We start from the raw sequence: 17,380 nt of genomic DNA, 5'->3' as shown, positions 1-17,380 counted from the left end.
GTTCAAGTTAAAATCACCCATAACAATCAATTCAGCATCGGAATAATGGGACAGTAGATCCGCTATTGCATCAATGGAGCCTAACTCAGCAGACGGGGGTCTATAGACCCCAACCACAATTACTGAGTTAGGCCCCAGTTGAACCTTCAGTGCAAGGAATTCAAAATTTCTTGGAATTGTGACCGCTTTTAAGATTGTTACAGAGAAACCTGTTTTAACATATATACTCACCCCTCCTCCCCTACCAGTTCTATCCACTCTGTATAAGTTGTAACCCAATAGAGCTACATCTGAGTCACTGATGCTATTTTTAAGCCAAGTTTCACTTAAAACCAGTATATCCAGGTCAGTCTGCATGACTAGTATATTTACATGATCTAATTTCTGAAGTAAACATCTAATATTTAAGTGAATAATTCCTAATCCTAATCCTAGGATGTTGATAAAAAATAATCAGGATGAAGAGTTCCCTTTGCAGTGTAGCTAGATGAAGTGGGGAAAAAAAAAAACTATTAACTTCAAGGCAGCTGGGAGATTGCATCACAGAAAGTGAAACCGATGGAGAAGATAAATCACTTACCTTTTTTCCGAAATTTAAGGTCAAATTCCGCCTCTCCTTCCACACCATTGTTGTTTAACACTGAGCACCGATACAGAGGAGCGCTGGAGGAAGCCTTAAGCGTGAACTTGCTGGATAAGTTTGTGCGTTTGTCCGTGGTCTCCACCACCGTCATTTCTGCACTGGGGGTGCAGTCGGTGCCGTACTGGTCGTACCAGTGGATCATGCCAACCGGGTAACCCCCAGAAGCATTGCAGAATAATGTGACTTCCATTCCCTCCTGAAGGTCCTTCTCCGGAACTGAGCTCATGTCTGGTTTGGAGTAAGTGGCTAGATGGTGAAAAGAAAGGTCAATTAACATTTGACATTGCAAACTCAACTGTGTACCTACTGCATCCACCTGTTAAGTCATTCAGCCTGTTATCAGAAACAAAGTTCATTATGAACTAGTACCAAGCTTTAAACGGCCATTTAATCTTAACCCTAGCTGAACACAACACAATAAATCTCCAGAAGCTCATAAAATCTGACTTATTTCTGGCTTTTCTTGTGTTAGGCTCTCCATGGATCATGGCTATTGACTACAGTTCTTATATGAGATCCCCTTTTCTCTCCAGCTTTTTATAAATTCCTTTAAACTGGTTAAGTTTAGGAAACTATTACCAGGAAATCAGACGATTTATAGGTATGGCTCATTGCCTTGCTAGCATTGGAATGGGGGAGAATCAAGCATCAACCGTATGATGGATTTGAAAGAGGACTGGCATTGATAAAGTAGGTGTAAATTGAAGTTTGGGGTGTATAATTTTAGTATAAGTTGTAATTCTTATTTATAACTTAATTAATTTTACCCCATACATGCAATCTCAAAATTGCAGCCGGGACAACAGGGAAAGAACCCTCATAGAACTTTACTGTGTGCACCACAGGAGAACAAAGGCATTAATGTATGACTCAAAACATTCAAGTGAAAACAAGTATTTAATGTGTGACTGTAAAAAAGTGACCTGTCACAGACTCATTACATTGTTGCATTTACTGCAATCAAAGTACTCCAGTTGAATGCATCAGACTGTTGTTCTGTAACCTGCTCAGTGGTCAAAATTATTAAACATTGAAATCCAACCACATTGCCCCCTCCACCCATCAGGTATGCTTCCAAACAAGTAAATGGGTCAAACAGATTGGACCTGGGTCAGAGACATGGCCACAGCTCGGTCTCGACTCAAAAGGCAATATTAACACCTAAGGGCCCTGGAGGTTTTAAAGAAGGTGCACATGGAGGTTCTAAAGTCTGTTTCCCTTTTCATTTCTCATCATATGAAATATAAAAATGTACATCACTTATATTTTATATACCCACCTGTGACAGAAAGGCTTACAACTGCTTTGGCATATCCACTGTCAGTAACAACAAAGCATTCATATTTCCCTTCATCTGTCCTCAATGTGTTTCTCACCAGAAAGGACACATCTATGTTGCTGCCAGACATCTGTGACTGCTTAAAGGAGAATCGTGGATCTTCTGGCTCTAGAACTTCGTCCATTATAAACATTATTAAAGGAGGCTTCCCTCCTGGCCGCCACCATGATGCCGACATGAACGTCATGTTTTTCCCACCAGAATTCAGAAAACATTTCAGTAAAGAGTCCTCGCCAAGGACCCCATGGTTTTCATCCTGGCAATCCAGGGAGACCAACTCTGCACAAATAAACAAGGCAACATCAGAAAACATTTGAAACCGCTGCATTTGACACTGTGGAGCACTCCATCCTAATGTCCTCCCTGGCAGCAACAGGGATCTGCGGCACAGTCCTTGACTGGATTGAGTCTTACCTCTCTGACCGTTCCTCCAAGGTTGCCTGGGCGGGTAAGGTATCACCACCCCGACCCCTTGCCACCGGAGTTTCCAAGGGATCAGTCCTTCGTCCCATTCTCCTCTTCTTCTACACCAGATCCCTTGGTCCCAGCTTCTATCACTCCAATACCAATGCCGACGCCAAAGCCAATGCCAATGCAAACGACACTCAGCTTCTCTCCCTCTCCCCATCGGACACAAAGGTTCCTGCCTGCAACTCCACCTGCCTGAGGGACATGCAGAGCTGGATGCACAATCACCACCTGAAGCTCAACCCGGGAAAGACGGAGCTTACGTTACAATCAACGTATCCACCGCAACTGACAGAAGTGGAGAACAGGAGCATTAGTCGCAGGAATCAAAAAGCCCAATATTATAAATTAAGGCACGGAAGGCCCATATATAAGCAGTAGGTGTAAAGTTAACCCTACAAACCGACACTTAGCATTGCAAACAGAGATAAATACAACGAAACAGCGAACCAATCTTTTACATAGCTATTACATCAATACCCCAGAAGGCAACTCAATAAGAAAGAACGAGGACAGCCAAGAGGGTCAGGGAAACCACAGTTTTGTCTGAAGTGGTGTGCCAGGTGAGCAGTTGAATACACAGATTACAAATGGGACAGATTATATACGTATGGGAATGATCTGTCCCTGCACTGTCAGAAAATCATTTTGTCCACCTGAGATATTTTACTGCATTTACTAAGATCAGCATATGAAAAGCATTTTGCAGCAGTGTGTCAGGCAGGTCGCTGGTCATTACTAAGTCTGATGGAATTCGATAAGGATGTTGATAATAAAAAATGATCAGAGTGAAAAGAGTTCCCTTTGCAGTGTAGCTAGATGAAATGGGGGGGGGGGGACAATTAACTTCAAGGCAGCTGGGAGATTGCATCACAGAAAGCGAAACCGATGGAGAAGATAAATCATTCTTACCATTTTCCCGAAATTTAAGGTCAAATTCCGCCTTTCCTTCTTCCACACCATTGTTGTTTAACACTAAGCACCGATACAGAGGAGCGCTGGAAGAAGCCTTAAGCGTGAACTTGCTGGATAAGTTTGTGTGTTTGTCCGTGGTCTCCACCACCGTCATTTCTGCACTGCGGGTCCAGTTGGTGCCGTGCTGGTCGTACCAGTGGATCATGCCAACCGGGTAACCCCCAGAGGCACTGCAGAATAATGTGACTTCCATTCCCTCCTGTAGGTCCTTCTCCGGAACTGAGCTCATGTCTGGTTTGGAGTAAGTGGCTAGATGGTGAAAAGAAAGGTCAATTAACATTTGACATTGCAAACTCAACTGTGTACCTACCGCATCCACCTGTTAAGTCATTCAGCCTGTTATCAGAAACAAAGTTCATTATGAACAAGTACCAAGCTTTAAACAGCCATTTAATCTTAACCCTAGCTGAACACAACACATTAAATCTCCAGAAGCTCATAAAATCTGACTTATTTCTGGCTTTTCTTTTGTTAGGCTCTCCATGGATCATGGCTATTGACTACAGTTCTTATGAGATCTCCTTTTCTCTCCAGCTTGTTATAAATTCCTTTAAACTGGTTAAGTTTAGGAAACTATTACCAGGAAATCAGACGATTTATAGGTTTGGCTCATTGCCTTGCTAGCATTGGAATGGGGGAGAATCAAGCATCAACCGTATGATGGATTTGAAAGAGGACTGGCATTGATAAAGTAGGTGTAAATTAAAGTTTGGGGTGTATAATTTTAGTATACGTTGTAATTCGTATAAAGCAAGTTCTTATTTATAACTTAAAATTTTACCCCATGCATGCAATCTCAAAATTGCAGCCGGGACAACAGGGAAAGAACCCTCATAGAATTTTACTGTGTGCACCACAGGAGAACAAAGGCATTAATGTATGACTCTCAAAACAACATTCAAGTGAAAACAAGTAATTAATGTGTGAATGTAAAAGAGTGACCTGTCACAGACTAATTACATTGTTGTATTTACTGCAATCAATGTACTCCAGTTGAATCCATCAGACTGTTGTTCTGTAACCTGCTCAGTGGTCAAAATTATTAAACATTGAAATCCAACCACATTGCCCCCTCCACCCATCAGGTATGCTTCCAAACAAGTAATTGGGTCAAACAGATTGGACCTGGGTCAGAGACATGGCCACAGCTCAGTCTCGACTCAAAAGGCAATATTAACACCCAAGGGCCCTGGAGGTTTTAAAGAAGGTGCACATGGAGGTTCTAAAGTCTGTTTCCCTTTTCATTTCTCATCATATGAAATATAAAAATGTACATCACCATTATATTTTATATACCCACCTGTGACAGAAAGGCTTACAACTGCTTTGGCTTCACCGCTGTCAGTTACAACTTCGCATTCATATTCCCCTTCATCGGTCCACAATGTGTTTCTCACCAGAAAGGACACGTCTATGTTGCTGCCAGACATCTGTAACTGCTTAAAGGAGAATCGTGGATCTTCTGGCTCTCTAACTTTGTCATTTATAAACATTATTAAAGGAGGCTTCTCTCCTGACCGCCACCATGATGCCGCTGTGACCGTCACGTTTTTCCCACCAGAATTCAGAAAGCATTTCAGTAAAGATTCCTTGCCATAGACCCCATGGTTTTCATCCTGGCAATCCAGGGAGAGAAACTCTGCACAAATAAACAAGGCAACATCAGAAAACACAGAGGGGGAGGGAAAAAAAAACAAAAAAAAAAAAAACCAAACAGGCCAGACAAACTGCACAGGACAAAAACACGAGTGAAAGCAATTCAATAAGTTAGACGAGTTAAAAAATGGTTTAATAATTAATCTATGAGCGAAGCCAATCTATGACTGAAACCGCGTCCAAACAATGAACGGTGATACGCGAGACATGAGCCTGAACACGACCAGTTCGTGAGCTTGAAATAGAGGAGGAGGAATGGCAATGGCCGTGCTGCCCTTGTCTCCCGTCGCCTTCTCCGGAGCTGTGGAGGTACGACGACAACACAACACAAACCCACCCATCAACTTGGGCCCGCACAGAGCCAGGAACAAGCAGCCTGAGAATGGGGCACTTCTGTTGCCTTTCCAAAACGAGAACTGAACAGGTCTATATATCACCTTACGTTACAATCAACGTATCCACCACAACTGACAGAAGCGGAGAACAGGAGCACTAGTCGCAGGAATCAAAAAGCCCAATATTATAAATTAAGGCACGGAAGGCCCATTTTTAAGCAGTAGGTGTAAAGTTAACCCTACAAACCGACACTTAGCATTATAAACAGAGATAAATACAACAAAACAGCGAACCAATCTTTAACTTAGCTATTACATCAGTACCCCAGAAGGCAACTCAAAAAGAAAGAACGAGGACAGCCAAGAGCGTCAGGGGAACCACAGTTTTTCTGAAGTGGTGTGCCAGGTGAGCAGTTGAATACACAGATTACAAATGGGACAGATATATATACGTATGGGAATGATCTGTCCCTGCACTGTCAGAAAATCATTTCGTCCCCCCCTTCCCCAAGACATTTTATAGTATTTATTTACTCAGATCAGCATATGAAAAGCATTTTGCAGCGGTGTGTTAGGCAGGTCGCTGGCTATTACTAAGTCTGATGGAATTGGATAAGGATGTTGATGATAAAAAATGATCAGAGTGAAAAGAGTTCCCTTTGCGGTGTAGCTAGATGAAATGGGGGGGGGGGGGGGGGGGGAACAATTAACTTCAAGGCAGCTGGGAGATTGCATCACAGAAAGCGAAACCGATGGAGAAGATAAATCATTCTTACCATTTTCCCGAAATTTAAGGTCAAATTCTGCTTTTCCTTCTTCCACACCATTGTTGTTTAACACTAAGCACCGATACAGAGGAGCGCTGGAGGACGCCTTAAGCGTGACCTTGCTGGATAAGTTTGTGTGTTTGTCCGTGGTCTCCACCACCGTCATTTCTGCACTGGGGGTCCAGTCGGTGCCGTGCTGGTCGTACCAGCGGATCATGGCAACCGGGTAACCCCCAGAGGCATTGCAGAATAACGTGACTTCCATTCCCTCCTGAAGGTCCTTCTCCGGAACTGAGCTCATGTCTGGTTTGGAGTAAGTGGCTAGATGGTGAAAAGAACGGTCAATTAACATTTGACATTGCAAAATCAACTGTGTACCTACCGCGTCCACCTGTTAAGTCATTCAGCCTGTAATCAGAAACAGTTAATTATGAACTAGTACCAAGCTTTAAACGGCCATTTAATCTTAACCCTAGCTGAACACAACACAATAAATCTCGAGAAGCTCATAAAATCTGACTTATTTCTGGCTTTTCTTTCGTTAGGCTCTCCATGGATCATGGCTATTGACTACAGTTCTTATACGAGATCCCCTTTTCTCTCCAGCTTTTTAAAAATTCCTTTCAAATGGTTAAGTTTAGGAAACTATTTCCAGGAAATCAGACTGTTCATAGGTTTGGCTCATTGCCTCGGTAGCATTAGAATGAGGGAATCAAGCGTCAACCGTATGATGGATTTGAAAGAGGACTGGCATTGATAAGGTAGGTGTAAATTAAAGTTTGGGGTGTATAATTTTAGTAAAAGTTGTAATTCATATAAAGCAAGTTCTTATTTATAACTTAAAATTTTACCCCATACATGCAATCTCAAAATTGCAGCGGGGACAACAGGGAAAGAACCCTCATAGAACTTCACTGTGTGCACCACAGGAGAACAAAGGTATTAATGTATGCCTCTCAAAACAACATTAAGGTGAAAACAATTATTTAATGTGTGAATTTAAATAAGTGACCTGTCACAGACTCATTACATTTTTGCATTTGCTGCAATTAAAGTACTCCAGTTGAATCCATCAGACAGTTGTTCTGTAACCTGCTGGGTGGTCAAAATTATTAAACATTGAAATCCAACCACATTGCCCCCTCCACCCATCAGGTATGCTTCCAAACAAGTAATTGGGTCAAACAGATTGGACCTGGGTCAGAGACATGGCCACAGCTCAGTCTCGACTCAAAAGGCAATTTTAACACCTAAGGGCCCTGGAGGTTTCAAAGAAGGTGCACATGGAGGTTCTAAAGTCTGTTTCCCTTTTCATTTCTCATCATATGAAATATAAAAATGTACATCACTATTATATTTTATATACCCACCTGTGACAGAAAGGCTTACAACTGCTTTGGCTTCACCGCTGTCAGTTACAACTTCGCATTCATATTTCCCTTCATCTGTCCTCACTGTGTCTCTCACCAGAAAGGACACGTCTATGTTGCTGCCAGACATCTGTAACTGCTTAAAGGAGAATCGTGGATCTTCTGGCTCTCTAACTTTGTCATTTATAAACATAATTAAAGGAGGCTTCTCTCCTGGCCGCCTCCATGTTGCCGCTGTGACCGTCACGTTTATCCCACCAGAATTCAGAAAGCATTTCAGTAAAGAGTCCTTGCCATGGACCCCATGGTTTTCATCCTGGCAATCCAGGGAGAGCAACTCTGCACAAATAAACAAGGCAACATCAGAAAACATGAAGGGGAGGAAGAAAAAAAAAAAAAAAACGGCCAGACAAAGCACACAGGACAAAAACACGAGTGAAAGCAATTCAACAAGTTAGACGAGTTAATAGTTCAATTATTAATCTATGACTGAAACCGCATCCAAACAATGAACGGTGATACGTGAGACATGAGCCTGAACACGACCAGTTTGTGAGCTTGAAATAGAGGGAGGAGGAAATTTTACCTTGAAGCTTTTCATTTATTTGATTAATTCATAAACATGCCAATACTTATGATTTAATAGCAAATAATCCCAGAAGTCAGTACAATACACTTTACCTTAGAGGTAAATCACAACAGCTTTTGGAGTGGAGTTTGTAAGCACACTTGACAAAATCTGTGCTTTTCAATAAGCATCTGGGCAGATCATGTTAAGTAGTGTTTACATTGACAATATGCTCTGACTGAGGAAAAAATTACGGTTAAATTTTTAAACAAGTTCAGATACTCTGCATACAAGCAAATACTTCAAAATTGTGTTATGGAAACAGAAGTAATTCTAATACAGAATTAATTTGGGAATGATTAGCTCTTCGTTTTAGTATTATTTATTCAGAAAATGAATCGCTTCATTGTTACTGACAATAAAATGATCCGTCTGTCTCCAGTTCAGTTCAAAAACAAATGACTGTTCAAAGAATCTGAAGTTCATGCATTCACTTTCACTTTTTTTCCCCCCGCCCATGTGATATTGACCAAAAAAAAAAAAAAAAAAAAAAAAAAAAAAAACTTACTTTTAGCAGACAATGCACACATGAATTCAGCATACAATACTGCAGACAGGATCCAGATGACAGATGCCATTTTTCTCCTTTAATGAAAGATGAAAAGGAAAAACAAGTTATGGTATAACCGAGTAGTATTAACATAGCCATTGACTGAAAAGCATGTTGGATTTTCTTTTTTTTTTTTTTTTACTCCATATTTGTATAGCTAGCAGTGAAAAGAAATGTAATAACAAATAATTGGATGAAACTACTTCAGGACTTGAATGAATTATTTAACAGATTTAGGTTAAATTCATGACCGTCAATAACATGAGTAATCTGTAAATAAACTTTGTTTAGCCCACACTGTGAATCCAGATTGTCTTTATATAAACAATTAAGTGGCCATTACATTTTCTTTACTTATTCTTCTAAAACATGTTTTAGAGGAAATCATTCCCATTACTAAATCAAATTAAATGGTTTGCAGTATCCGTGGTTAAATATTCAGTGCAATAATGGCCGAGATTCCTCCGTATTACAGTAGTTTCTGCAGGGCGAGAAACCTGAACATGAGATTCTGCCAAACAGTATGCATTGGCTTCTGATTGGTGTGAGGAGTTGCGCAACCTCAACACAGCTTAAATGTTGATTTATGAACATTACTTTGCTGTTGTTATATACAGCATGTTGCTGTTGATTTACAATAGGTTTTGTGAGAATCTTTTATGGGTAATGAAATTACAGCAATCCTTACTGTAATCTAAAATACATCCCAGTCATCCCAGTCAGCAAGAAAACTCACTTTTCCTTGTAGCCTACGTTACGTTTTAAGCTGAACGCCTAGATGGAGCTTCACCATAGACTGTATAAAAATAGAGCTTCGCCGACTTTTCACCACATATGTTCCCTGGGCATTACCTTCACCCTCTGCAGTCGGCCTCTGTCCAACACACAACTGAATCGCACACGTGTGATTGAAGTTCAGTAATCAAGAGCACCAACTCAAATACTGAAAATTACGTTCATGTCAGATAGCTTAGAGATTCTAACGGGATGTTAAAACAGAAACGACCAATTCATAAATCATATTTCGAACATATGGCTAGCAAGTTGAAGTAAAGAGAAGTCTGTTAATTAAGAGAACAAACAGAAAAATCGATATTTCCATTACCTTAATGTAAGTGAAGGTAAATGAATGAACAGCAAAGTCCTTTACGTGTTGCTGTGTAGAACGAACTGCTTGTTCGTGATTTAGTTACTTTCGGTTTCATGTTAGTCAAACCTTCCCGTCTCTACCAATCGGGACTCGTTCAGCACACTTACGGCCGGCTCGAAGGGCCGCAACAAAAAAAGTCCAAATCACCAAAAACCAGACAGAAACTGATCTAAAAACACAAACGCAGACGCAGACTAAAACAAACAAAAACCCCACAAGGGTCACAAAATAAGAGTCTTCACAAAAACCTACCAAACGCAAACCACACAAAAGAAACCCCAAAGAACATCTCCCCAGCCTCATACTGCAGGACTTATATTAGGCCACAGGCAGGTGGAGGCAATCAAGCAATTAAGCATTTAGGTAGGCTATTACCTCCACCTGAACTACCCAGGCAAGCAGGGGCTGGGGACGTAACAAGCACGTCCATATTTTTTTACCAATCAAATCTCCCCTTTTCTGCAGTTCCATTTCTTATTTATTTATTCATTTATTTTACCATGACATTACATTACATTACATTCATTTGGCAGACGCTTTTATCCAAAGCGACGTACAAAAGTGCATTTTCATGATCGTAGACAACTGCTGAACACGGGTTCAGTAAGGTACAATTACTTATTTTGTACAGCTATTTCTAGCCGAGAACAATGAACACTATCCTGGTCTAACATCTGCAAAGCCAACTAGGCAGAAGAATAAGCTACCGTATTAGGACAAATACAATTTACCAAGAAGTGCAGGGATGGGGCAACATGTAACAAGTGACAGGAAAAAGGGTATTTTTAAAAATTTTATTATTATTATTTTTTAATATTTATACAGCGTGGTGGTGGTTAGTCTAGGTATAGTCTGAAGAGATGAGTCTTCAGGCCACGGCGGAAGATGGATAGTGAGGGGGAGGTTCGGAGAGGGACGGGGAGTTCGTTCCACCACTGGGGAGCTAGGGTGGAGAAGCTCTGTGATCCCTTTGGGCTGGTGGGAGGGGTTACAAGACGCCCTGCTGCCGCAGAGCGGAGTGGTCGAGCAGGCACATAGAATTGAGTCATGTCCTGCAAGTAGATGGGGGCTGTCCTGTTGGCGGCAGTGTAGGCAAGGGTCAGGGCTTTGAATCGGATCCTGGCAGCGACCGGTAGCCAGTGAAGTGATCGCAGCAGAGGTGTGACGTGGGAGAATTTGGGGAGGTTGTAGATGAGTCGGGCAGCGGCATTCTGAATCATCTGTAGTGGCTGTATGGCACACGCTGGCAGGTTTGCAAGGAGAGAGTTGCAGTAATCAAGGCGAGAGGTCACCGTAGCCTGGACGAGCAGCTGGGTGGAGTGCGTCGTCAGGTATGGTCGAATCCTCCTGATGTTGTACAGGAGGAATTTGCAGGACCGTGATGTTGCCTTGATGTGCTCCTTGAGGTCCAGTTGGTCATCCAGGACGACCCCCAAGCTCTTGGCAGAGTGAGAGGCAGTCACTGTGGTGCCATCAACCGTGATTGAGAGTTCACGAAGCAAGGAGGTCTTGTACGGGAAGAAGAGCAGCTCAGTTTTGTTGAGGTTGAGCTTCAGATGGTGGCTGGCCATCCAGGTGGAGATGTCAGCCAGGCAGGAAGAGATCTTATCATTGACCTGTGTGGCCGAGGGGGGAAAGAAAAGAAGAGTTGTGTGTCATCTGCATAACAATGATAGGAAAAGCCATGTGAGTTAATGACTGAACCAAGAGATCTGGTGTATAAGGAGAACAGCAGAGGATCCAGTACAGATCCCTGCGGCACTCCCATAACAAGTGGATGAGAAGCAGAGGCAGACCCCTTCCAGGTGACCTGGTAGGTCCTATCTGCAAGATAGGAAGCGAACCAAGACAGGGCAGTCCCGGCAATTCCCATCCCAGCCAAGGTGGAGAGGAGTATTTTATGGTTGACCGTGTCAAAAGCTGCAGACAGGTCAAGAAGGATCAGGACAGAGGAGAGGCGTGAAGCTCTTGCAGTGGCAAGTGCCTCCGTCACAGCTAGGAGTGCAGTCTCTGTTGAGTGCCCGGATCGGAAGCCAGACTGGTGAGGGTCTAGCAGGTTGTTCTGATGGAGAAAAGAGGTTAATTGTTTAAGAACTGCTCGTTCAAGGGTTTTGAACAGAAAGGGTAGAAGGGATACGGGTCGATAATTTGTTACATCGGAGGGGTCTAAGGTGGGTTTTTTGAGTAGTGGGGTAACACGAGCCATCTTAAAATAAGAGGGAACATGACCAGAGGAGAGAGAGGAATCAACAATGGAAGACAGATAGGGAAGGAGCTCGCTGGAGATGGATTGGAGAACTTTAGATGGGATGGGATCAAGTGGACAGGTGGTTGCGCGATGAGAGGTGATGAGTTGTAATACATCAGAGTCCTCCAGCATTTCAAAGGAGGTCAGTGTGGCTGTGGGTTTGTCCTGGGGGGTTGGCAACAAACTTAACTAGAATGTTTTATATTTTATTTGGAATGGCTCTTTTCGGGTTTTTATTTCATTTTATTTATTTCCCCATATTCTCACATGTCATTCTCTCCCAGTTTGTAAAAGCTTGACCTGGTGGTACACGTAATGCTGCTGCAATGTAAATGGATGGTAAATGGACTGCATTTATATAGCGCTTTTATCCAAAGCGCTTTACAATTGATGCCTCTCATTCACCAGAGCAGTTAGGGGTTAGGTGTCTTGCTCAAGGACACTTCGACACGCCCAGGGCAGGGTTTGAACCGGCAACCCTCCGACTGCCAGACAATTGGTCTTACCTCCTGAGCTATGTCAAACCTTGATTTGGCTGAGAAGTCTGCTCAGGTTTGTTGGAGCACACATGATTTAATTACATAGTTTAGTATTAAATGCAATTCATCTTTGGATCATATATTGATTCATTTATATATAATAATTGAAGCCACTGTGACATTATGAAATGACTTTAGCTGCTGTCTTTTGTGTGATTGTATTCGTATGCCTTCTTACTCCTAGCACGTTTCCAGTCCACCTGGATTATTTTTCAACTGACAGACACAGTGCTTGTGTGCGTTCGTGCTTGTGTATGTGTGTGTTTGTCACACTGTCTACATATAGCTGGTACTATCAGGGTGGATCTGCTGCAGCTGGTCTGGCACCTGCTCCCACCAGCACTAATCAATCCCTGTGCTGTCCTGCCTGTATTCACTCCCTGTGCTGCCCTGCCTGTATTCACTCCCTGTGCTGCCCTGCCTGTGTTCACTCCCTGTGCCATCCTGCCTGCTTTAGCTGATCCTCTGGCTCAATCCCCACAGAGACATAAGACTACAGGCTATAGTTTAACGATCTAAGCGCACGGTCTAAAGCGCATGGCGCAAATGCATTTATGGCGTGTCCAAATCCACTTTTGCTAGTTTAACGGTGGATAATCTGAGCCAAAGTAAAGGCGCATAGTTCAAAGGGGTTGTCCTTAGTCTCTTAATTAATCGTAGGTGTGTTTTGGGCGTAACATGAAATAAACCCATCAGAGTGTCATCTCCCACTCCCTTTAAAAGCCAGATGCGCTTGCACCTTGGCGGATTGTTATTATAATGGTGGATTTTCCAAGTAGTAGGAAAGAACGCTTCTCTGCAGAGGAAACGGATCTGTTCGATTAGCTAATTCTGATAAATATTATGACTAACCATTATGACATGTTTTTTTTTGTTGTTGTTTTTAATATCGCGCGTTGTGCACCAACCTATGTAGGCGCATATTACTATCTTAAAAATGTGCCCTTAAAATAACAGTGAAATACTGCGCCATTGACTTACAACCAGGTTTTTGCTGGTCAATCGCGCAATCTCTTTTTTTTTAAATAAATAAAATTTATTTCAATTATACAAGTCATTACAAACAATTACATAAATAAGAAAATCTATATACATTAGGTAAGGCATCTTCTATATTAAAAGTCCAGAGTTTCCCAAAGATTTGCATTGCCATGCTTGATGTCAATTGTGCTTCGACGTTTTAGTTCTGTTAAAATGTTCTTGCATACAGATTCACTTGACACGTAGATATGATCAATTGTCATTTTACTTCGCGTTTTCCATATGTGCTCATTCACTAGACATATTAACCAGTAAATAAAAGTTTATCATCAATGTTATATATTATTCCATAAAATACAGTTTCTGGTGTAATTGAAATTACAAATGGTGTAATTTGTTCCCATATTTTTTTCAGATCGACTGCATTCAATCAACAGATGCTCCAAAGTTTCATCTGCATCACAATCAGGCATTGAGCAGGATTTCGTTGTAACAAAGCAACTCCATTTTACAACAGCTCTCACTGGCAATCTCCTCACTGATATTAGCCAGGCTTTATCTCTCATACTTTCAGAAATGTTTTTGCTCCATATTCGTGCGACCATTCTTTCACATTCTAAATTATTTAGATATCTGTACTTTATAACTCCACCATACAGTTCATTCATTATTAAATTATATATGACCTTATTCTCAGAATGGCACCAGTCAATATTTAAATGTTTAAACTTGTCTATAAAATCACCATACATCAGTTTAAAATAAGGTTGCCTGGTTCTCGCTTTTCCTTTCTTTTTTCCCCAGTTAGTAATGTTACCGATCCAGATCATTTGTCTGTTTATTCCACCTGCCACAATCTTACACATTGCTATTTTTAATTTGATACTTACGTATATTGCTCTGCGTTTAAATAACAATTCTCTCCGAGTAACTTCTCTATTCGTACCCCATATTAATTTACAACACTCTTTACTTATCTTCGTTATATATTTTTCTGTTGGTGGAAACACTGAACTTAAAAACATAATTTTTGACAGGATTAACAAATTACATATACCTATTCTAGACCTAAAGCTTGTGTTTCTACCAGACCACTTTAGAACTTCATCTTTGACTTCTTTTTCTTTTTTTTGCCAATTTGATTCACAACAATCAGTATTACTAATATAGATACCTAATACCTTAATTTCTTCTTTTACATTTATGTGTATAGGGAACTGTTTACTTAAATTCCCAGTCCAGACAGATTCTGATTTATGATGGTTTAAAACTGCTCCGGATATTTTTTCATAAATTTTAAAATGCTCACATATAATATCCAATTCTGTTTGTGATTTTACAAACACTGTAATATCATCAGCATATGCTGAAATGATAACTCTCTCATTCCCAACCTTTACCCCTTCTAATCTCTTATCGTTTTGAATTATTTTAACCAAAGGGCTGATTGAAATCACATATAGAGCAGCACTTAGTGGACATCCTTGCTTCATCCCTCTATGAACTTCAAAACATTCTGTCAGTTGACCATTTACATTCACTTGGACTAAGGATTTTGCATAAAGACACCTAATCATTTTAATAAAGTTGGAAATCCATACTTTTTCAGAACTTCAATTAAATATTCCCTTGAGACATAATCAAAAGCTTTTTTCTGATCTAAAGCAATAATATAAAAACCATCTTATTTTTCCACATTAGAAATGCATTCCCTTAGCATACATAAATTATCAAACATTAACCTTCCTTTTACAGCACAGGTCTGTTCTCTTTCTATAAGCAGATCCAAGCTATCCTGCATCCTATTTACCAGCACCTTAGCAAATATCTTATAGTCCACGTTCATTAAAGTTAATTATCTCCAGTTGTTAATATCATATTCATCACCTTTTTTTGAAAATTAAAGTGATTATACCTTCATAAAAGGAATCATACATATACTCTTTTAAAATTCCTTCATTAAAAACCTGGGTTAAAAAACCAGAGATTTCCTTCTTACATTTCACATAAAATTTTGCTGGCAAACCATCCTTACCTGGTGCTTTTTTTAGATTTAACTGAGAAATAGCCAGCTCAACTTCTTCTTGCAGAATAGGACATTCCAAGTCATCAGAATTAAGACACTGACCATCATTAATTGAATTTAAGAAGAGTTGAGACAGATCATTGTCAATTTCAATATCTGCATACATCTTTTGACACTTGGCGTCGCTTTGCGCCGGGTGTAAGATAGAGCCCAAGATCCTGAAAGCTCTCTCATACCTGCAGTAAAGTAGGCAGTATACTTCGTACGAAGTAGAACTTTTTGAGCAAAACGAAGCAATCAGAACGACTGACGAACAAAAAGACGCGGTGTTGTGTGTTCGTACGATGCAGTGTGCGACGGCCTCCAGGGAGAACTTTTTGAAAAGTTCTTTCTTGTTCTCCGACCATCTATATACTTTTTTTCACCCACTTAAGTTCATTTAAGGATAGGTTGTGTTTTTTGTTTGTTCTTTGATGTCTGTACTCATTAAACCAAAACACAAACCGGTTAGATCATTTATCTCCTGGTTTCAAGTCAGCTCATGTTTGACTTGCGTGGATTACTCACAGACATTAATAAACAACGAAACGGGAAGTCTACCCTCACGTGGCACAGTGGGAATAGACCTACCTAGTAAAATGCCGTTTGGGTATGTTCACTACACGTTAACCTACGCAAACCCACTATAACGCATTTAGCCTCGTCAGTCATATTCGTTAGTATGCGGTTGGTTCGATCTGAGAAAAAACATGTTTTCAACACATGTACACAAATGCCAAGTTACTCACACATTCAAAGCAGTTCGCTGGAGTCAAGTTATTTCAGTTCTGCGACGAGAAGAGAACGGTGTGAACAACGGAACTTTTTAAAGCGAAATTGATGGAGGTAGGTTTCTTGAACATACGAAGCTAAAGCCGAGATGTATCAGTGTTTTATTACTTTCAATAATTAAAATATAACATATTAACAAGGAAGCTATTGAAATGGTTTGGTGAGGGGATACTGTCTGTAGAAACTTTGTTAGCCTTGGTCATTGCTACTCGGTGTCGCTTGCGCAAATATTGAATGCGGGCGAATATATGACATGTTGAAGACTATCATAAGGTTAACTAGATGTTCTGTATATGGATTTTACAGCCTTTCCCCCATTTATGATGCCAAAATCATGTTTCCTTAAACCGTTTTCTTTGTTTACATTGGCTATTTGTTTGTTGCACCACAGTGCCATTGTTTGGCGATACACTAGTTGGAAGCAATGTCTTGACATTTATTCTGCAGTAGTTTCCCAATATCTTTGATTATCATATGTAGTCGTTGGGGGGTGCATATACCCCTGGTTAAGTATTAGTGCTTTTAATCCAAATTTAAAAGCTAGAAAGTGTATTTTTACTATCTAAACAAATTAGTAACCCCTTGCTATGAAGTGAAATCATGACCACTGTCATCTTTATACTTTGCTTCCTACCCCTTTTTGTTTTGTTTTCATTGGAATTAAGGCAATAGTTTTTAAATTGGAGATAATGTATCAACGTGACAATGGATGCCATGTATCATTGCCATTAAGCATTAATCCTGTTTCTATCTTTTAGACAAATACATCTGCCGATGCAGGTTGCCATGCAGGACTGAGGCTCATTATCACTGCCCTTTATGTGAGAAGACCCGTGTACGCCGGTCTGACATGGACAAGCATTTACTGTTGTGC

At 40.7% G+C, this 17,380-nt stretch overlaps 1 protein-coding gene across 27 annotated transcripts in view; it reads right to left on the bottom strand.

Annotated features, from left to right (window-relative positions):
• The window catches only part of LOC118221546 (hemicentin-1-like), a 221,066-nt gene that overhangs the window by 98,855 nt on the left and 104,831 nt on the right, over positions 1-17,380 (bottom strand). For 11 of the 27 annotated variants that reach the window (XM_035406713.1, XM_035406717.1, XM_035406715.1 and 8 more), the window contains exons 7-13: positions 7,554-7,892; positions 6,193-6,504; positions 4,726-5,064; positions 3,363-3,674; positions 2,397-2,687; positions 1,923-2,261; positions 581-889 (exon numbers count right to left, since the gene is read on the bottom strand). In XM_035406713.1, coding sequence (XP_035262604.1) covers positions 581-889; positions 1,923-2,261; positions 2,397-2,687; positions 3,363-3,674; positions 4,726-5,064; positions 6,193-6,504; positions 7,554-7,892 — 2,241 coding nt within the window. The remainder of the gene's footprint in view (positions 1-580; positions 890-1,922; positions 2,262-2,396; positions 2,688-3,362; positions 3,675-4,725; positions 5,065-6,192; positions 6,505-7,553; positions 7,893-17,380) is intronic. The other 16 variants (XM_035406703.1, XM_035406705.1, XM_035406706.1 and 13 more) reach the window with 8 other exon arrangements.

This window comes from Anguilla anguilla, chromosome 2, assembly GCF_013347855.1.
Source record: "Anguilla anguilla isolate fAngAng1 chromosome 2, fAngAng1.pri, whole genome shotgun sequence".
Taxonomy (NCBI): Eukaryota; Metazoa; Chordata; class Actinopteri; order Anguilliformes; family Anguillidae; genus Anguilla; species Anguilla anguilla.
Note: the sequence above shows the minus strand (reverse complement) of the source record. Positions and strands in the feature narration are given on the sequence as shown.